This window comes from Salmo salar, chromosome 01 (genome assembly GCF_965601325.2).
Source record: "Salmo salar chromosome 01, fSalSal1, whole genome shotgun sequence".
NCBI classification, from domain to species: Eukaryota; Metazoa; Chordata; class Actinopteri; order Salmoniformes; family Salmonidae; genus Salmo; species Salmo salar.
The window spans coordinates 62470758-62494173 of NC_138291.1; the positions used below are offsets into that span (position 1 = coordinate 62470758).

General features: G+C 40.6%; 1 protein-coding gene across 2 annotated transcripts in view; it reads right to left on the reverse strand.

Moving 5' to 3' along the window:
* The window catches only part of LOC106607022 (ras and Rab interactor 2), a 31599-nt gene extending 24945 nt beyond the window's left edge, over positions 1-6654 (reverse strand). Inside the window, exon 1 of one of the 2 annotated variants that reach the window (XM_014203557.3) lies at positions 6571-6654. In XM_014203557.3, the coding sequence (XP_014059032.3) occupies positions 6571-6627 (57 nt within the window). In that variant the 5' untranslated portion in view covers positions 6628-6654. Of the gene's footprint in view, positions 1-3692; positions 3864-6570 lie in introns of those variants that run through there. The other variant, XM_082975947.1, reaches the window with a different exon arrangement.
* Positions 6655-23416: the final 16762 nt, after the last annotated feature.

The following is a 23416-nucleotide window of genomic DNA, read 5'->3' on the forward strand; positions in this document are numbered from 1 at the left end:
GAAAATTGACGTTAGAATTATGCCTTAAAATCTATTTACTGGACGGATCAGCTTCTCACATAAGCTTTTAAAATCAACAGGTTAGTGGTTAAAAATCTATGATTCTGGGGGTTAATTACCTTATGTCAAGCTGTTGGAAATGTGATAAACATAATGAGTATGCCGTTTGTGACGAGAATAAAGACAGTTATTTTATCAAGACATGACAAGGACAGCTGGTAGGGCTAAGCATGAAAAGTCATTGAAAATTCCCATGAAAGTGAGATGAGAAAATGATGGTTGGTATAGCTTGGGTGATCCATTTTAGTCCAATTAATATTGTAAGGCAAAATATTGTGATGTTGATGCATGGTTCATTTTCATTAATTTCAAACCTATAGTATTAATTATTCAGATCGACACATGAAATTATGGTTGATAGTACATTTGTTGAAAGAGCCTTTATTACAGCATAGCAAAGATTTAAAAAAAAGCAGTTGTGAAACTGTTTTATCCGACATGTTGCGGTTGCATGAGGGTTGGAGAACACTAAATCAGTAGGCTATTAAACAAACACTCAAACAGGCAACAGAAGCAGGATCTGTCTTATTTCTGTAGATACAGTGCCTTCAGACAGTATTCACACCCCTTGACTTTTTCCACATTTTGTGTTCTTACAGCATACATTTTTATTTTGATGACATTTTTATTTTGATGACATTTTTATTTTGTGTCACTGGCCTACTGTAACGCCTGTCATATAGAGGGAACCAAGGCGCAGCGTGTTGAGTGCTCATAATTATTTTTATTTAAACTCAGAACACTAAAGAAAATAACAAAGAGAAAACGATCAGCTCACAGTTCTGTTAGGTACTGAAGACTACACAGGATACAACTAAACAGAAAGCAACTGCCCACAAACACACTAGAAAAAACCCCCAACATAAATATGATCTCCAATTAGAGACAACGCGAACCAGCTGCCTCTAATTGGAGATCATCCCAAAAACCTCCAACATAGAAATAGAATACTAGAACAAAACATAGAAATAGAAAACATAGACAAACCACCCAAAACACCCACTGTCACGCCCTGACCTACTCTACTATAGAAAATGACATCTTACTAGGGTCAGGACGTGGCACCTACACACACACACACAATTCCATGTCAACGTGGAATTATGTTTACAAATTAAGAAAAAATGAAAAAGTGAAGTGTCTTGAGTCTTAAGTATTCAACCCCTTTGTTATGACAAACCTAAATACGTTCAGACGAAAAGATTTGCTTAACAAATCACATAATAAGTTGCATGACTCAGTGTGCAATAGTGTTTTACCAATTTTTTTGAATGACTACCATATCTCTGTACCCCACACATACAATTATCTGTAAAGTCTTTCAGTCCAGCATTGAATTTCAAAACAGAGATTCAACCAAAGACCAGGGATGTTTTCCAAATGCCTCGCAAAGAAGGGCACCTACTAGTAGATCGGTTAAATCTTTTTTAATTTTTTAAAGCAGACATTGAATATCCCTTTGAGCATGGTGACGTTATTAATTACACTTTGGATGGTGTATCACCCAGTCACTACAAAGATACAGGCGTCCTTCCTAACTCAGTTGCCGGAGAGGAAGAAAACCGCTCAGGGATTTCACCATGAGGCCAATAGTGACTTTAAAAATAGTTACAGTTTAATGACTGTGATAGGGGAAAACTGTGGATGGATCAACAACATTGTAGTTACTCCGCAATACTAACCTAAATGACAGAGTGAAAAGAAGGAAGCCTGTACAGAATTCAAATACTCCAAAACATGCATGCTGTTTCGAATAAGGCACTAAAGTAAAACTGCAAAAATCTAGGTCCTGAATACAAAGCTTTATGTTTGGAGCAAATCCAACACGTCACTTGAGTACCACTTCATATTTACAAGCATGGTGGTGGCTACATCATGTTATGCTTGTCATCAGCAAGGACTAGGGAGTTTAGGATGAAAAGAAGCAGAAGAGCTAAGCACAGGCAAAATCTGAGAGGAAAACCTGGTTCAGTCTGCTTTCCAACATATACTTGGTGACAAATTCAAATATACACTGGAGTTGCTTACCAAGATGACATTGAATATTCCTGAGTGGCCTAGTTACAGTTTTGACTTAAATCTGCTTGAAAATCTATGACAAGACTTCAAAATGGCTACCTAGCATTAATCAACAACCAGGTTGACTGAGCTTGAAGAATTTAAAAAAGAATAAAGTGCAAATATTGTACAATCCAGGTGTGCAAAGCTCTTAGTGACTTATCCTGAAAGACTAAGTTGTAATCACTGCCAAATGTGATTTTAACATGTATTGACTCAGGGGGTTGAAATCTTTTTATTTTTTAATTCCACTTTGAAAGAGTATTTTGTGTAGAGCATTGACAAAATATTACGATTAAATCCATTTGAATTCCACTTGGTAAAACTAAATGTGGAGAAAGTCAAGGGGTGTGAATACTTTCTGAAGGCAATGTATATCCACCAGTCGACTAAATGGGGTCAGCCCTAGTCACCTCCCAGTGTGTGTCAGAGGAGGCTGGTGAGAAGAGCTATAGGAGTAAGGGCTCATTGTAAAGGCTGGAATTGAATAAATTGAACAGTATCAAACAAACAAAAAATATGCAAACCACATGTTTCACTGTTCCATTTCATCAATTGACCCTGTATAACCATTTAACTGCATCCTTTTCTGTCACTGTAGTAGAAATATCCAATCAGGACAACTTAACACAGTTAATACACAACCAGCAATGGAATTTAGGTTACTCAACGTACAGGCATATTGCCATATTTTGACCATAAAATTATTCACAGAAGAGCCACTTCCCCTTTACTGACTGACCAAGACTACAAGGAAAGAGAAACAGAAAAGAAAAGCAAGACAAAATGCCCACTAAGACAACAAACCAGATGAGAAGCCAGACTCGCATAACATCCTCTAACCTAAAACATCTAACGCTGATACTAAAGTTAACTAGGAGAAATAAACAGCCATGCAAAACAAAGACCAAACCAGTAATCTTGAGTGGTGCAGTAGTCTAAGGCTCTGCATCTCAGTGCTTGAGGCGTCACTACAGACACCTTGGTTCGAATCCAGGCTGTATCACAACTGGCCGTGATTGGGAGTCCCATAGGGCGGCGCACAGGTCGTCCGGGTTGGGCTGGTGTAGGCCTTCATTGTAAATAAGAATTTGTTCTTAACCGACTTGCCTTGTTAAATAAAAACATCTCCAGAAGAGGTCACTGTTTCAAACACGAACATAATGAACCTAGCGGATTTCACACCACTGTGAAATCTGACTGGACTCACACACAACCAGAGCCCATCCTAGCACCAGAGTCTATGCTCCTACAGTGCCTTTTCATTTCACTACTACTCACAGGGTTGTTATAGTCTAACCCTAACTGAACCCCAGTCAGCAAACCACACGCATGCAAGCTCTCACGAACACAGGCAATGAAAACACACACAGCAGTGGGTCTGCCTGTCCCTCTCCAGTTTACTGCCAAGACACAGCCAGAAAAGCAAACTGACGATGTAGCTTTAACCCTAGAATCCAAAAGGGACTGCTAAATAACCACATTCTCCATGCATAAACTACTGTACATCAGCTATTCTAGTGAATTACTTACAATAGTTCACTATAATCAGTACAGTGTAAATCTCTGCTTACCTTGAAAGTGTAAAAAAATAATAGGTAAAATAAGCAAAAGTCTAACATCATTAGTAAAGAAATAAGACCCCAGTTTGCCAGCAGTCACCTCTGGGTTTTTTCATTTCATGTGAGGCGATAAATGTCTTCCTGTAAATCAAGTGATGCGATTGCTCAATTACATATCCACGAATGTGCATGGACACACTCACGAGCACGAGTGTCACTTGTTCCAAGGCCAGTTTTAGAATAGATGTTATGCAACTAGGTTCAGCTGCTATAGCGCAGGGTAGAGGGATTCAAACTATTTAAAGAACATCGTGAAAACCACAATTCTAAGAGTTTCCAAGAGCACAGCAAATTCCTTTCCTCCTGCACTAGGCAGCAGTTATACAGGAAGACAGTCAGTATGACACATTTACCAGGAGTTCTGCAACTAGCCTCCATGTTGGCAACAAATGCCCCATATGAGATCAGTAAAACTTGCATCCACACGTCGAATGAGATGTTTGAGATTTTAAAGGACAGTGAACTTGCATTCTCCATCAGTATTTCATTGTTTTTCCAATGACGGATACTGTGTGAAATGAAAGGGAGACCGAGAGAAGGGATAAACAAAGTAGGGCCAGCATGTGCCGGGATTCGTACGTACACAGGCGGTAGAATCGAACATGTGCAGGGGGTTGTGGCCTTAACAAGATCACCACTCAGGCACTCCAATGAGTTATTAAAAATCAAGGGTAAAAAGTACAGTTCCGCACTGTCATGCAGGAATCGCCAGGGACCTCCGATATGTATTGCCATCCCGTGGCTTTTACCAAATACCCCGGTATACCGCTTGAGCCTAGTGCGATGGGAACTGAGAGAAATGGAGTGACACATTCAGTACATGATGCCAGCTGGGTGTTGATAGATTACATTTGGTTGCTGCCACAGACATTCTAGCTGTAGGCCAATTCCATACTAGCATGGCTGAAAAATATTTTGGGTATCTCAGATTGTTCTGGCAATTCTCATATTACAATTCCATTGGGGGGAATTTGTTTAACATGTTTAAAATCATGATGAAAATGGCCATTTTAGGCCCTTTTTTTTACCTATACATACTTCCTGTCAAACCCTACGATCCATACATGGTACAGACATCTTGGTGTCATTATACTGAATATTCAGTGGGCTCTAAAATGGAGCATGGCTATATTCCGAAATAAATTTCACATGAACATATTCAACATTAAATATATTAATCTGAAAACTACAGTTTTTGATTACTACACAACTCCGCCAGGCCTTTATAGCCTATCGCCTACAACACAGAAAATAATGGTTGCGATAACTGAACTTTGATTTTAATTAAGTGGGGAAAATAACCGTTTTTCGATTAGGGATATTTCTTAACGTTAAGGATCCCAACTTTGTTTAAACGTTTTAATATTTAAACTTTCACAGCCCTAATTGGAACAATATAACATTTCCAGTGGGCTCTCTGCTACTTTTGTAGAAATTATACATTTTAATACATAGAAATGTACATTATAGATCATTAACCAATCACAGCACTCCAGTAGGATTGCACATTTCGCCAATCACCAGCAGAGGGAGATCCCTTTTATTTTCTTAGCATTATTCGAGGTCTGACAATACCGCATCTTTCAGTTGTCATTTTCTGCAAATAAATGCTCCAAATGACAATATTTTTATTCTGAATTTTGTGAGAAATGTTGTCAGTAGTTTATAGAATAAAAAAAATAAAAAAAAATGTTTTACCCAAACACATACTTAGAAATAGTAAAACCAGAGAAACTGATAATTTCACAGTGGTCTCAATTTTTTCCAGAGCTGTATATTTAGCTTCACTGTCCAAATACATATGGTAAGGACTGAATATAGCCTTCCATCTTTCTATTAGTCTGTGAAGCCACATGAACAGGAACTGATTGATGACTGGATTGATAAGACTCAGGTTGAAGTCAGACAGATTTCTGGAATTTCAGTCTGAAGTGGACCTAGTGTTCCTATTCCCTATTCCCATTTCCTAATTCTCCTCTCTATTCTCATCTCCCCTCTCCTTTCCTCTTGTTGACCCCTCATCCCCCATTCCTGCTATCAAACATCAGCCTTACAGTAACTTATATTGAATGCACAACCCTATCATAGCTTTGATTTACTATCTGAATTGAATGGCTTCAAAGTGTGAGCAATTGACTGGTCTCAAAATAGAGAGGGTGTGTTCTATGGACATACAGTTCATTAGAGAGTAACCTATTACCCTCCCATTCAGAGTTAGGATATATAAAGAGTTGATTTGGAATCAGTAGATATTCTACCCCTCTTCACAAACACTGACGATTGGTTTGGTGGTAGTGTGGAGTGTGCAGGTCTATAGAGGGGGGGGTGTGGAGGGCAGGCTCTAGTGAGCTAGAGGCTCACTAGCTAAGCAGGTCCCAGCACATAACCAACCAACAGACCTATTGAAAGAGGCTCTTCACTGAGTTCACAGCTTAAATGTGGTTGATGTCGTTATTACAGAGAGATAGAGGCTCGAACCCACAACTCAGACTAATTATGGTAAACAGTGAGGGCTCAGCCACAGCTATAATGTAGGGTATATATCATAAATCTGTTGCATGGACTTTGAGAGGCAACAATGAAAGAACATGGGGACTTTTTAATTTCAATAACCTAACTAACCCCAACTTCCTCAAATAAGTATCAGTTGATTAACTTAACAGACAAAACTAGAACAGGCCGTTACAGACACAGATGGACATACTGACAACGACAGAACAAAAACCACAAGGACAGTTTAAAGAAGGCTCCTCCCCATCTCCCTCTTCTGCCTGCCCCCCCCCATAATTCATATTCTCCCTCATTAACTCCTCCCTCCCTCCCACCATACCTTGAAGAACCTCCCTTTCTTCTCCTCACTGTGTTCAATGACTGAGCAGATGGACATGCTATCCTCCTGTCCTTCGTCGTGCCTGTCTCTGTGGGGGAGAAAACAGAATGTAATTCTCAGTCCTGTAGGCTACACTCCAGTACTGTCTAGTAGTTAGTATATTCCAGTAAAGCCAAGTTCAACACAATATAACCCAGAATTATTATTTTTGAATGCAAAGATAAATACATTTTCGCTCTTCTCACTAATGGCAAATGATTGCATCTTGTTATTATATTTAGCTAGGCCTACCTGTTCTTTTCTTATGAATAAGAGGTATCCTATTTACCATTTGCATAAGGCTACTACTAGGCTACTTTTGCCTTCTTGCAATGCAAGATCTCAACCACTAGAAAACGTGTGTGTGCATGGTCTAAGCATGTTTTGGAGCATATTTTGTGCATATACAATGTTTAGAAATGAAATGCCAGCTCTCCAGCCCAGAGAGAGCAGGCATGAGAATGAAACATCATCACTGTGTCTATCTGAAAGGACTACAGTCCCTCGGTCTACATTGATGTACTATATTGTAACTGTAGGAGACTACTTCAGTCTCAGACCTGTCTATTTAATTGTAACTGCTAGTGGCTACTGTTAGGGGTTAGTAGGTGAAAGGGTAGCTTTACTTTTTTGGGGAAACCAGGACAAACACATGCAGCTCAGGCCCTACCCAGACTAGCTTTGATCTGATAGCCAGGACTAGGGCTGTATAAACATTCTCTGACTTTCTCACACACATCCACACTCTCGCTCAGATGCTGGTCTGTGACCAGACGCCTGTTGTCAATCATTGCATGCTGCTGTATGGACTCTCCAGTTTCTGGGACAGAAAACCCTCCCTGAAAAAACAAGATTATATTTCCATGTTATGGTGCATTGCTCAGGAAATACCAGAGGAGTGAGAGAAAGGGGAAGAGGAAGTTTGGTTTGAAGGTATTTGAAGGCATTTCCTAAAAAGCACCAACAGCCAGTGAGAGATTTGACCCAATTCTTAAATTTTTCTGTCTCTGATGTTGTTGCTGCCCTGAAACATCCCCATGTTTGTCCATCTTGTCACACACACATGGTAAAAACACACACTGCAAAGGGACGGGCAAACAGGAAAGCTCCTGCGGCTGACATTTTAGGCAAAATAAACTCTACAGTAACAAATGTAATCACTGACTCAAAGCCCTGCATGGGTATAAATAAATGACCAACTGAACAGAATGAAGTAAAAAACAAAACAGGCCTAAAGTTTTTCTAGGTTACGTAACAATGTCAGGAAAAAACAACCCTAGTTATAGCAAAACACAATTCACTGCCAGGGTTGGTGTCAATTCAGAAGTGAATCAAATAATGGAAAATAAATGGCACTTATTATTGATTGCTAGTGTTGACGGCATCAAAGGTAGGAACCTACACTGAGTATACCAAACATTAGGAACACCTAACATTGAGTTGCACCCACTTTTGCCCTAAGAACAGCTTCAATTCATTAGGACATGGACTCTACAAATGTCTCGAAAGCGTTCCACAGGGATGCTAGCCCATGTTGACTCCAATGGGTGGTGGACCATTCTTGATACACACGGGAAAACTGTTGAGCGTGGAAAACCCAGCAACATTTTTAGTAATGGCGCAGAAGGGGATGGCTGCCATTTTACTGGAGCCTAACCAATTGTGCTATCCTGTGTGTTTTTTTTTTGCATTGTTTGTAACTTGTTTTTGTACAATGTTTTTGCCACCGTCTAATGACCGAAAAGAGTTTCTGGCCATCAGAATAGTGATTACTCACCTTGGACTGGACAAATCATTTTTCTTTAACGAATCAGAGGCAAAAGATTTACATCTCCTCCCAGGACCAAATCCCCATCATTGGCATGAAGAGGAGACACCGATACAGGGGGCACAGATCCGGGTGCTTGGTGAGAATTCGTCGGCGAGTGGATAATCCACCTTTACCATCTGTCCTACTGGGAAACGTGCAATCACTGGATGAGCTCCATCGGAGTCTATCCTACCAATGGGACATTAAACTGTAATATCTTATGTTTCACCGAGTCGTGGCTGAACGAGGAAATGGATAATACACAGTTGGCTGGTTTTTGCATGCATTGGAAAGATAGAACAGCAACCTCCGGTAAGACAAGGGGTGGTGGTCTGTGTCTATTTGTCAACAACAGCTGGTGCTCAATCTAATATTAAGGAAGTCTTGAGGTCTTGCTCACCTGAGGTGGAGTGCCTCATGAAAAGCTGTAGACCACAATATTTACCTGGAGTTTATCTATATTTTTTGTAGCTGTCTATTTACCGATGCAGGCACTCAGACCGCACACAACGAGCTGTATAAGGCCATAAGCAAACAAGAGTTTTGCTAGCACAGAATGGAATACGTTCCGGGATTCATCCGATGGCATTGAGGAGTATATCACATCCGTCACCAGCTTCATCAGTAAGTGCATCGATGACACTGTCCCCACAGTGACCGTACGTACATATCCCAACCAGAAGCCATGGATTACAGGCAACATCTGAACTGAGCTAAAGTGTAGAGCTACCGCTTTCATGGAGCGGACACTAATCCGGATGCTTATAAGAAATCCCACTATGCCCTCAATCAAACCATCAAACCGGCAAAGTGTCAATACAGGACTAAGATTAAATCGTACTACACCAGCTCTGACGCTCGTCGGATGTGGCAGGGTTTGAAAACTATAACGGATTACAAAGGGAAACCCAGCCGCAAGCTACACACTGACGTGAGCCTACCAGACAAGCTAACTGCCTTCTCCGCTCACGTCGAGGCAAGCAAAATTGAACCATGCATGAGAGCACCAGCTGTTCCGGATGACTGTGTGATCACACTCTCCGTAGCCAATGTGAGTAAGACCATTAAACACGTCAACATTGAGATGGATTACCAGGACGTGTACTCCAAGCATGCGCTGACCAACTGGCAAGTGTCTTCACTAACATTTTCAACCTCTCCCTGACCAAGTCTGTAATACCTACATATTTCAAGCAGACCACCATAGTCCCTGTGCCCAAGAACACCAAAGTAACCTGCTTTCAATATACTTTGTATCCCTCATTTACTCAAGTGTTTCCATTATTTTGGCAGTTACCTGTATATGATGTCCTCTATAAATAAAACTGGAAATAAAGCAACAATGGGTGAATTCTGGATAACTATTGTGTGTTGGAGTGTCAACGCTTGGGGCCAAATGTGGCTCCCTCAAAAAGACACATTCAGCCTGTTTCCACTTGGATTAGGTGTGTGTCCCTGCTTGCATAGGAGGTCACAGCCACTAAGACTCATATGAATCACACACACACACAGATTGACAAGAGGGAGTTATCCTAAAACAGTGGTTGCCCCTTCTAAATTTCTAAAGACAGTACCAGCTATCAAAGCATCCCACCTAACACCCAACTCCCTGCACTTCTCTCAACACTGCAAACTGCTGAGCTCTGCATCTTCAGCTGTATTTCAGTAGGGTTGGATAAAAAATCTGTCCCCACCAAATTATGAACTGACTTGTTTTCTTGCTCTGACAGCAACAGATTTCCTACATTGCATCTACAGTAGTAGTTAGTTGTGGCTAGCAGACAGATGGGTGAGGTGAATGACTACAGGTTTATTGGCAGTACTGTTGTCATGGCTTGTTATGATAGGCTTTATGCCAAACTCTATATGACAGCATTTATGGCTACTATTCTCCCTCTCAATCAGAGCCAAATCCTAACTTGATATTCGAGTGTGAAACTCCAACTTCTGACCAAGTCTACCATAAAGAGCATTTTTTTTGTAGTAGTATATCTCCTAGGCTTTCTGTGGTTAGAGTCTGAAGTGATTACAAACATTTCTCTATTGGTGATCTGTACGCAACCACAGCAGACTTCTGGGGGAAGAAACTGACAGGTAAAAGAAAACTACAGCCAATTACAATATGGTAATGGGGAGAAATCCTGCCTTGGACAGTAAAATTCAGCTGACTGTGCATGGAAGCTTTGAAAACAGGGAATCTGCAAGTCTGTAAAGGAGAGAAGGGGAAAACAAACTACTGGCTAAGTAATGAACTGCCAGTCTTGGCACACTTCTTCAAATTCTAACATGTGACTGAAGTTCCACGTAACACCAGTTACTAATCTTAAACATATTTCAGAGCATACTGGAAAACTGGAAGCTTAGTATGTATATGTAATTAAGAAAAAAGGTAACTTTTGCTGGAAACGTTTGAAATGATTGTGGTAAAATAATGAAAACAGGTTTTGAATCTAGTTTGGAAATCTACAGGGTGACAGCTACCAAGTCAAGATAATTTTAAAATCAGAAACTGAAATGGTTGAACACTAGAACACAGGTAATGCAGAAATTGAACCACTCGTTAGATCAAACACTCAACTGAAGGCTTATCAGTGAGTCCCTCTTATGACTCAACCTACTGAACAGAAAGCAAACCTCCCAGTACTGAGTCACAATGAGCTTGCACCTGTATAACTCCTTGTATTCTCCATGCTTATTCTGGGTTCACTTTGTGAATTAAGTTGCATCTAGGCGTTCCGCTAGCCAATATCCAATGGAACAGCGTGGCACGAAATACAAAAACCTCAAATATGCAATAATTTCAATTTTTCAAACATATGACTATTTTACACCATTTTAAAGATAAGACTCTCGTTAATCTAACCACATCGTCCGATTTCAAAAAGGCTTTACAGCGAAAGCAAAACATTAGATTATGTTACGAGAGTACATAGACCAAAATAATCACACAGCCATCTTCCAAGCAAGCATATATGTCACAAAAACCCAAAACACAGCTAAATGAAGCACTAACCTTTGATGATCTTCATCAGATGACACTCCTAGGACATTATGTTATACAATATATGCATGTTTTGTTCAATCAAGTTCATATTTATATCAAAAAACAGCTTTTTACATTGGCGTGTGATGTTCAGAACATGCATTCCCACTGAAAACTTCTGGTGAATTTACTAAATTACTCATCATAAACGTTGACAAAATACATAACAATTATTTTAAGAATTATAGATACAGAACTCCTTTATGCAATCGCTATGTCAGATTTTAAAATAGCTTTTTGGGGAAAGCACATTTTGCAATATTCTGAGTACATAGCTCAGCCATCACGGCTAGCTATTTTGACACCCACCAAGTTCGGGGCACACTAAACTCAGAATTGGTATTAGAAAAATTGTATTACCTTTGCTGATCTTTGTCAGAATGCACTCCCAGGACTGCTACTTCCACAAGAAATGTTGATTTTGTTCCAAATAATCCATAGTTATGTCCAAATACCTCCGTTTTGTTCGTGCGTTCAGGTCACTATCCAAAGGGTAACGCGCGAGCGCATTTCGAGACAAAAAAATTCAAAATGTTCCATTACTGTACTTAGAAGCATGTCAAACGCTGTTTAAAATCCATTTTTATGGTATTTTTCTCGTAAAATAGCGATAATATTCCAACCGGACAATAGTGTATTCATTCAAAGAGGGAAAGAAAAAAAACAGTGTGCTCGCGTGAACGCGCATATCCAATCTCTTTGTCACCAGGCAGACCACTGAGAAACTGAGCTACTATACTCTGCCCAGAGACAGGAGACACCTCAATCCGCTTTCTGAAGGCTTTAGGGAGCCAATGGAAGCCTTAGAAAGTGCTACGTAACCTCACAGATACTGTAGTTTCGATAGAGAATCAAAAGAAGAACTACAAATTCTCAGACAGGCCACTTCCTGCTTGGAATTTTCTCAGGTTTTTGCCTGCCATATGAGTTCTGTTATACTCACAGACACCATTCAAACAGTTTTAGAAACTTGAGTGTTTTCTATCCAAATCTGCTAATAATATGCATATTCTCATTTCTGGGCAAGAGTAGTAACCAGTTTAAATCGGGTACGTTTTTTTGCCCCCTATAGCGAAGAGGATAAAACACATATAATCACTTGGAGGCGATTTAGAGGGTAAATTGTGATAAGTACACACAATATCTATATTCTATTTCTATGATAAGTAAAAGTTGGTTAGAGCTTTCTTAGGACTATGTCTTCATACATCTTATCATAAAGGCCCACTACAGTAGGCCTACTTCAATATTCCAATGTACAGTAGGCTATAGACAATCCAGCCATGGTTAATAGCAACATACAGTAATGAGAGTCCCTTTTCCCTAGAGTGAATTGCAAAGAATATAAGTGAGCACATGGAGTAGGCTACTGTTTAAATTTACGTTTACAATATCACCATCCCTGACCGAAGAGTCTCGTCGCTCGCTACATTGTATTTCTCGATCGAAGCTGAGACACTGGGCAACAGGTGTTGAATAAGCTATAGCCAGGGTTGGCTAGGTTAGGCCTACTCTCTAAATGTAATACAGTTGCTAGTTATCTGTCCAAAATTGTAAATCAGTGATGTCACTTTTCAACCTGTTCTCAGAGCATTTTGTATTATTCTGTATGTAAATCCGAGACACTCCATTTAGTATGTTACATTTCGTATGGTATGCATTCATTTGTGGATGTCCGTCACCCAATTCGTATATGTTACGGATTACAATTCGTATTATATGTTATGAATTTGCTAAACTTATGATATATTACAAACGGGTATGACAAAACATTTATCTTTACATTGGTAACCAGTTTATAATAGCAATAAGGAACCTCAGGTGTGTGGTATATGGCCAATATACCACTACTAAGAGCTGTATCCAGGCACTCCATGTTGTGTTGCACATAAGAACAGCCCTTAGCCATGGAATATAGGCCATATACCTTACCCCCGCATGGCTTATTGCTTAATTCTAGCTAGGTGGCAAGCATTAGCTAGCTGGCTAATGTTAGCTTTAGGGGTTAGGGTTAATGGGTTAGGTAAGAGGGTTAAGGTTAGGGGAAGGGTTAGCTAACATGCTAAGTAGTTGCAAAGTAGCAAGTAGTTGAAAAGTTGCTAATTAGCTCAAATTAGCTAAAATTGTCCATGATAAAATTCAAACTCGCATCCTTTGGGTTGCTAGATGTTCCCATTACACACCCAACCAACCACTCTACTTTTTGCCTTTAAGTAACCATTTGTCTTATGTAACCATAGCAAACGTTACATATCACACTAACTAGACTGTCCCAGATTTGCTTTACTATGTTACCTCTAATCTGATACCAGGCTGCACTTTAGGATTACCCAAACTAAGTAAAAATCTGAATACTTTTGGATGACTTTCCCCTTAAGAGGCATTAGAAGAAGACAAAAATTATCCTTGAAACGCATTTGGTGTGTCATCATAGTGGTCTGTAACTTGTGGTCAGACTCATTTAGGTGGAACAAATTTAAATGTGCTTCTTTTTTAAATGCTGAATTGAATGTCATTGCAAAAACAGAAAGGTGTCAATGTATTTTTAAATAAAAAATGTTTAAATTGAAAAGTAATCCATTAAGTAATGTCGTTTTTCAAAAGTATTTGTAATCGGATGTTTTTATTATAGCTGCTAACTGTTTACTTACTGTTTCTTTGTAACGTTAATTAGATTACATGTAACTGAATGTAATCAGTTACTAGCGAAATAATGTTTGAGATATTCAGTTTCCATCCAAAAAGGAGGATAAGTGGGAAGTATTTTCTTTAGACTAAAATAACTGGCGACATAAATACATAGGGCCTATTATCATACTTTCTAAATATGCCGTTTATGATTTACGGACAGGCTTGCTGGCATGGAAATTGAGAAATAAATTGAGAAAAGTTCTATCGGCAATGCTGCAAACTGTCAACACAATGAAAACGTACCTCTTTCAAACGTACCCAGTCGGCAGTATTGAGCTCCTAAACCGACAGCTCTGATGTATGTTTATAATTGCCTGCCATTGTGAAGTAATAAGTCACGTTTGTGTCATTCAAATGATGGAGTATTCATAGTTCGTCGTAGAAAGTTTGCGCTAGTTCCTGTCTTTCCTTCCTCCACAGTCCAAAGCGTGCATTCGACATCTCTAGCAACAGCTGGAGAACTGAAGTAAAATCAGTGCTTTCCAGTGGCGGTTCTAGACCATTTCAACTGGGGGGGCCAAGCTGAGGCCAGTTGTACTGTTAGAGGGGCCAATTACATTAGACGTTATTGTTGTCATATCGTTTTCTTCACTGCATTAGCAGGCAATAGACCATGTTCACATTTTGTATGTGTGCGCAGGCGTGTAACTTGCGGGGGATTGGGTGGTCATGACCCCCTCCAATATTAGAGACAGGTCAGTTTGACCTCCTCAATAATATACCAAGATAAACATATCCCGCTGTAAAGCGCCTGGCAGCTTCTGGCTTTCTGTGTCTTCTTACGCTACACAGTTCTACTAAATTCATCATTTTATGATTGGATCCGCCCGCTGTCAATTATGCTTTTGGTTTGTGAAGGGAAAAAAGTTAAGCAAGGCTATGGAGAATGGAGAAACTCACAATATCTCCTCTCTTTCTCTCTTCTTAACAAACCCTCTAATCTGTGAGAAAACATGGAACAAATAAAATAGTACCGTCAAAATGAACATAGAATATTTATAGCCACGAATAAGAATGATGGAGAAAATTATATTTTATCAAATGGAGAATTTTTCTATTGCAAAGTGAAGAAATGCGCATCTTGTGTGTAAACACTATTTCTCAAAACGAGTGATAATTGATAACGGTTATATTGGGCTCAATTTGGAGAGTTCAAATACAACTATGGTAGTGAACCTTAAAATATATAATTTCTAGTAGGCTACAGAATTAGAGAAAGGTTGTTTCTATTAACCTCAGGCAGTCTGCTCTAGCAAGCCTGTTTCTCTCCCCAGTCAGAGGCAGTGGCTGTCTCCCCAACCTGGACTCAGGGGTAGACGTAACATAATAAAAGTAAATCCAGGGAACTCCAATTAGTAGATATATTATGTTTTGTATGGTATTAATTTGTGGATGTCCATCATCCTTTTCGGATGAAATGTTACAAATTATAATTTGTACATTATGTTACGAATTGCAATTCGTACAATATGTTATGAATTTGTAAAACGCATGATTAGTTACGAATTCCAATTTGTTGTGATTAAAGGTAGCTAGCTATGTGGCTAATGCTAATGTTAGCTAGGTAACAAACGTTAGCTAGGCTAGGGGTTAGGGTCAAGGTTAGGATTTAGGTTAAAGGTTTAAGGTTAGGGCTAAGTAGTTGCAAAGTAGCTGAAAAGTAATAAGTAGTTGCAAAGTTACTAAATATACAAACAAAAATATAAAAGCAACATGTAAAGTGTTCTTCCTATCTTTCATGAGCTGAAATAAAAGATCCCAGAAATGCTCCATAAGCACTAAAAGTGTATTCCTCTGAAATTGTATGCACAAATTTGTTTATGTCCCTGTTAGTGAGCATTTCTCCTTTGCCAAGATATTCCATTCACCTGACAGGTGTGGAATATCAAGAAGCTGATTAAACAGTATGATCATTACACAGGTGCACCTCGTGCTGGGACAATAAAAGGACACTCTAAAGTGTGCCGTTTTGTCACACAACACAATGCCACAGATGTCTCAAGTTTTGAGGGAGTGTGCAATTGGCATGCTGGCTACAGGAATGTCCACCAGAGCTGTTGCTAGATAATTTAATGTTAATTTCTCTACCATAAGCTGCTACCAACACCATTTTAGAGAATTTGGCAGTACGTCCAACCGGCCTCACAACAGCAGGCCACGTGTAACAACACCAGCCCAGGAACTCCACATCTAGCTTCTTCACCTGTGGGATCATCTGAGTCGAGCCACCCGGACAGCTGATGAAACTGTGGGTTTGCATATATTTTATATTTGAGATTCTTCAAAGTAGCCTTGATGACAGCTTTGAACACTCTTGGCATTCTCACAAACAGCTTCATGAGGTGATCACCTGGAATACATTTAAATTAACAGGTGTGCCTTCCTTAAAGTTAATTTGTGGAATTTCTTTCCTTCTTAATGCATTTGAGCCAATCCGTTGTGTTGTGACAAGGTGGGGGGTACGCAGAAGATGGTCTATTAACAAATAGGGCTAAGCCTATATTATGGCAAGAACAGCTCAAATAAGCAAACAGAAATGACAGTCCATCATTACTTTAAGACATGGCCAGTCATTACAGAAAATTTCAAGAACTTAAGTGCAGTCGCAAAAACCATCAAGCACTATGATGGAACTGGCTCTCATTAGGACCACCACAGGAATGGAAGACCCAGAGATACCTCTGCTGCAGTGGATAAGTTCATTAGAGTTAACAGCCTCCGAAATTGCAGGCCAAATAAATGCTTCACAGAGTTAAAGTAACAGACCTCTCAACATCAGCTGTTCAGACCTTCATGGTCGAAATGCTGAAAAGAAACCACAACTAAAGGACACCAATAATAAGAAGAGACTTGCTTGGGCCAAGAAACACAAGCAATGGACATTAGACCGGTGGAAATTTGTCCTTTGGTCTGGAGTCCAAATTCGAGATTTTTGGTTTCAACCGCCGTGTCTTTGTGAGACGCAGTGTGGATGAACGGATGATCTCTGCATGTGTGGTTCCCACCGTGAAGCATGGAGGAGGAGGTGTTATGGTGCTTTGGTGACACTGTGTGTGATTTATTTAGAATTTAAGGCACACTTAACCAGCATGGCTACCACAGCATTCTGCAGCAATACGCTATCCCATCTGGTTTGGGCTTAGTGGGACTATCATTTGTTTTTCAACAGGAAAATGACACAACACACCTCCAGGCTGTGTAACGGCTATTTGACCAAGAAGGAGAGTGATAGAGTGCTGCATCAGATTACCACAATCACCCGACCTCAACCAAATTGAGATGGTTTAGGATGAGTCGGATCGCAGAGTGAAGGAAAAGCAGCCAAGAAGTGCTCAGCATACACCTTAGCCAAATACATTTAAACTCCGTTTTTCACAATTCCTGACATTTAATCCGAGTAGAAATTCCCTGTCTTAGGTCAGTCAGGATCACCAATTATTTTAAGAATGTGAAAAGTCAGAATAATAGTAGAGAGAATGATTTATTTCAGCTTTTATTTCTTTCATCACATTCCCAATGGGTCAGAAGTATACATACACTCAAGTAGTATTTGGTAGCATTGCCTTTAAATTGTTTAACTTGGGTCAAACGTTTCAGGTAGCCTTCAACAAGCTTCCCACAATAAGTTGAGTGAATTTTGGCCCATTCCTCCTGACAGAGCTGGTGTAACTGAGTCAGGCCCTGCAGTGCCTAGCTCCACTCCTATTCCCCAGGCGCTCTCTTTTGATGACTTCTGTAACCGCAATAGCCTTGGTTTCATACGAAGTCTCCTCCCTAAGTTTGTTTTATTCACTGCTTTAGCACACTCTGATAACCCGGATGTCTTAGCTGTGTCTGAATCCTGGCTTAGGAAGACCACCAAAAACTCTGAAATCTCCATGCCTAACTGCAACATTTTCAGACAAGATAGAACGGCCAAAATGGGCGGTGTTGCAATCTACTGCAGAGATAGCCTGCAGAGTTCTGTCCTACTATCCAGGTCTGTACCCAAACAATTTGAACTTCTTCTTCTAAAAATCCACCTCTCTAAAAACAAGTCTCTCATCGTTGCTGCCTGCTATAGACCACCCTCTGCCCCCAGCTGTGCTCTGGACACAATATGTGAACTGATTGCCCCCATCTATCTTCAGAGCTCGTGCTGCTAGGTGACCTAAACTGGGACATGCTTAACACCCCAGCCATCCTACAATCTGAGCTTGATGCCCTCAATCTCACACAAATTATCAATGAACCTACCAGGTACCACCCCAAAGCCGTAAACACGGGCACCCTCATAGATATCCTCCTAACCAATTTGCCCTCTAAATACACCTCTGCTGTTTTCAACCAAGACAGAGCTGCCTCATTACCTGCATCCGTAATGGGTCAGCGGTCAAACTACCTCCACTCATCACTGTCAAACACTCCCTGAAACACTTCAGCAAGCAGGCCTTTGTAATCAACCTGGCCCGGGTATCCTGGAAGGACATTGACCTCATCCCTTCAGTAAAGGAGCCTGGTTATTTTTTTAAAATGCCTTCCTCACCATCGTAAATAAGCATGCCCCATTCAAGAAATTTAGAACCAGGAACAGATATAGCCCTTGGTTCTCTCCAGACCTGACTGCCCTTAACCAACACAAAAACATCCTGTGGCGTTCTTAGCATCGAACAGCCCCCGTGATATGCAACTTTTCAGGGAAGTTAGAAACCAATATACACAGGCAGTTAGAAAAGCCAAGGCTAGCTTTTTCAAGCAGAAATTTGCATCCTGCAACACAAACTCAAAAAAGTTCTGGGACACTGTAAAGTCCATGGAGAATAAGAGCACCTCCTCCCAGCTGCCCACTGCACTGAGGATAGGAAACTCTGTCACCACCGATAAATCCACTATAATTGAACATTTCAATAAGCATTTTTCTACAGCTGGCCATGCTTTCCACCTGGCTACCCCTACCCCGGTCAACAGCACTGCACCCCCACAGCAACTCGCCCAAGCCTTCCCCATTTCTCCTTCTCCCAAATCCAGTCAGCTGATGTTCTGAAAGAGCTGCAAAATCTGGACCCCTACAAATGAGCCGGGCTAGACAATCTGGACCCTTTCTTTCTAAAATTATCTGCCGAAATTGTTGCAACCGCTATTACTAGCCTGTTCAACCTCTATTTCGTGTCGTCTGAGATTCCCAAAGATTGGAAAGCAGCTGCAGTCATCCCCCTCTTCAAAGGGGGGGACACTCTTGACCCAAACTGCTACAGACCTATATCTATCCTACCCTGCCTCTCTAAAGTCTTCGAAAGCCAAGTCAACAAACAGATTACCGACCATTTCGAATCCCACCGCACCTTCTCCGCTATGCAATCTGGTTTCAGAGCTGGTCATGGGTGCACCTCAGCCACGCTCAAGGTCCTAAATGATATCTTAACCGCCATCGATAAGAAACAATACTGTGCAGCCGTATTCATTGACCTGGCCAAGGCTTTCGATTCTGTCAATCACCACATCCTCATCGGCAGACTAAACAGCCTTGGTTTCTCAAATGATTGCCACGCCTGGTTCACCAACTACTTCTCTGATAGAGTTCAGTGTGTCAAATCGGAGGGCCTGTTGTCTGGGCCTCTGGCAGTCTATGGGGGTGTCACAGGGTTCAATTCTTGGGCCGACTCTTTTCTCTGTATACATCAATGATGTCGCTCTTGCTGCTGGTGAGTCTCTGATCCACCTCTACGCAGACGACACCATTCTGTATACTTCTGGCCCTTCTTTGGACACTGTATTAACAACCCTCCAGACGAGCTTCAATGCCATACAACTCTCCTTCCGTGGTCTCCAACTGCTCTTAAATACAAGTAAAACTAAATGCATGCTCTTCAACCGATCGCTGCCTGCACCTGCCCGCCCGTCCAGCATCACTACTCTGGACGGTTCTGACTTAGAATATGTGGACAACTACAAATACCTAGGTGTCTGGTTAGACTGTAAACTCTCCTTCCAGATTCACATCAAACATCTCCAATCCAAAGTTAAATCTAGAATTGACTTCCTATTTCACAACAAAGCATCTTTCACTCATGCTGCCAAACATACCCTCGTAAAACTGACCATCCTACCGATCCTTGACGATGTAATTTACAAAATAGCCTCCAATACCCAACTCAATAAGTAGAAAGAGTAGGAAGGGAAGCGCTGCTGAGGTACACAATAGTACATTTTGGTAGACAGAAGGTGCTCTTTGGTAAAAGGGGTGAATTTGTCATCAAAATAAAGGAGAACCAAGGCACTCTTCATATAATTAATTAAAATGCCTTTATTTGTATGGCATGTTCAATAAAAACAAGGTTTTTAAAAAATCCGACGCATTTCGGCTGCAAGGCCTTCGTCAGGGAGTACAAAGAAATAATACAATGTCCTCTTTTGAACAGCTTTTCCAATTAGCCCTAATTTGAAGAGGGAGTGGTTACAAAATTGATTGGACACACCTAGTAAGCAAAACTATACACATTACAAAGTGAAACATTGTGCCATCACAAAAAAATACAACTGCAAGCTAGAAGCACCAGAACACCCAGAAAGGTATTTCCAACCCCAAACATGACTGGGAGAAGTGTCAAGAACAAGAAAGCAATATATTCCATAGTACACTAGAACACAACAAAACATGAACAACAACAGTCTAAACATAGCTGAGGGCAATTGAGCAAAATGACCACTAGATGACAGCAAATGGACCTATCACAACCCTACAGGAATGGTGAGAAATCCATACCTTCATTTAAACCAGGGTATTTAGTGGCCTGTAGTTTGTAAATCCAAAAACGTTCCCTTTGGTTAAGTGTTTAAGACGGTCCCCTTTTCTAACAGAGGCCGGAATATGAACAATACCCATACCTTGTAGAGAGGCAGGGTTGCCATGGTGTAAGGACTTGTAGTGCCTTGCAATGGGGTAGTCTTCATTGGAGTTGTATTTTTTTGTGATGGCTGTTCAAAAGAGGACATTGTATTATTTCTTTGTACTCCCTGATGAAGGCCATGCTGCCGAAACGCGTTATTTTTATTGAACATGCCATACAAATAAAGGCATTTTAATTAATTATATGAAGAGTGCCTTGGTCCTCCTTTCTTTTTGATGACCCTACTCAATAAACTGGATGCAGTCTATCACAGTGCCATGCGTTTTGTCACCAAAGCCCCATATACTACCCACCACAGCGACCTGTACGCTCTTGTTGGCTGGCCCTCGCTTCATACTCGTTGCCAATCCCACTGGCTCCAGGTCATCTACAAGACCCTGCTAGGTAAAGTTCCCCTTTAACTCAGCTCGCTGGTCACCATAGCAGCACCCACCTGTAGCACGCGCTCCAGCAGGTATATCTCTCTGGTCACCCCCAAAACCAATTCCTCCTTCGGCCGCCTCTCCTTCCAGTTCTCTGCTGCCAATGACTGGAACGAACTACAAAAATCTCTAAAACTGGAAACACTTATCTCCCTCACTAGCTTTTAGCACCAGCTGTCAGAGCAGCTCACAGATCACTGCAGCTGTACATAGCCCATCTATAATTTAGCCCAAACAACTACCTATTCCGCTACTGCATTTATTTATTTTGCTCCTTTGCACCCGATTATTTATATTTCTACTTTGCACTTTCTTCCACTGCAAATCTACCATTCCAGTGTTTTACTTGCTATATTGTATTTACTTTGCCACCATGGCCTTTTTTGCCTTTACCTCCCTTATCTCACCTCATTTGCTCACTTTGTATATAGACTTATTTTTCTACTATATTATTGACTGTATGTTTGTTTTACTCCATGTGTAACTTTGTGTTGTTGTATGTGTCAAACTGCTTGCTTTATCTTGGCCAGGTCGCAATTGTAAATGAGAACTTGTTCTCAACTTGCCTACCTGGTTAAATAAAGGTGAAATAAATAAATAAAAAGGTTTGTAGGCCTCCTTGCTTGCACACACTTTTCCAGTTCTGCCCACAAATGTTCAATAGGATTGAGGTCAGGGCTTTGTGATGGCCACTCCAATACCTTGACTTTGTTGTCCTTAAGCCATTTTAACACAACTTTGGAAGTATGCTTTGGGTCATTGTCCATTTGGAAGACACATTTGCGACCAAGCTTTAATTTCCTGACTGATGTCTTGAGATGTTGTTTCAATATATCCACATAATTTTCCTTGCCTCATGATGCCATTTATTTTGTGAAGTGCACCAGTCCCTCCTGCAGCAAAGCACCCCCACAACACAATGCTGCCACCCCCGTGCTTCACGGTTGGGATGGTGTTCTATGGCCTCCCCCTTTTTCCTCCAAACATAACGATGGTCATTATGGCCAAACAGTTCTATTTTTGTTTCATCAGACCAGAGGACATTTCTCCAAAAAGTACGATATTCATCCCCATGTGCAGTTGCAAACCATAGTCTGGCTTTTTATGGTGATTTTGTAGCAGCGGCTTCTTCCTTGCTGAGCAGCCTTTCAGGTTATGTCGATATCGGACTCGTTTTACTGTGGATATAGATACTTTTGTACCCATTTCCTCCATCTTCAAACCAAAGTACGTTTGTCTCTATTAAACAGAACGCATCTCCTTCCTGAGCGGTATGACGGCTGCGTGGTCCCATGGTGTTTATACTTGCGTACTATTGTTTGTACAGATGAGCGTGGTAACTTCAGGCATTTGGAAATTGCTCCCAAGGATGAACCAGACTTGTGGAGGTCTACACTTTTTTGTCCTGAGGTCTTGGCTGATTTATTTTGATTTTCCCATGATGTCAAGCAAAGAGGCACTGAGTTTGAAGGTAGGCCTTGAAATACATCCACAGGTACACCTCCAATTGACTCAAATGATGTCAATTAGCCTATCAGAAGCTTCTAAAGCCATGACATTTTCTGGAATTTTCCAAGCTGTTTAAAGGCACAGTGAACTTAGTGTATGTAAACTTCTGACCCACTGGAATTGTGACACAATGAATACGTGAAATAGTCTGTAAACAATTGTTGGAAAAAGTACTTGTGTCATGCACAAAGTAGATGTCCTAACAGACTTGCCAAAACTATAAAAATATAAAACTATAGTTTGTTAACAAGAAATTTGATGAGTGGTTGAAAAACGAGTGTTAATGTCTCCAACCTAAGTGTATGTAAACTTCCGATTTCAACTGTATGTTGGAACTCCTTAAAGACTGTTGGAAAAGCATTCCAGGTGAAGCTAGTTGAGAGAATGTCAAGAGTGTGCAAAGCTGTCATCAAGGCAAAGGGTGGCTATTTGAAGAATCCCAAAT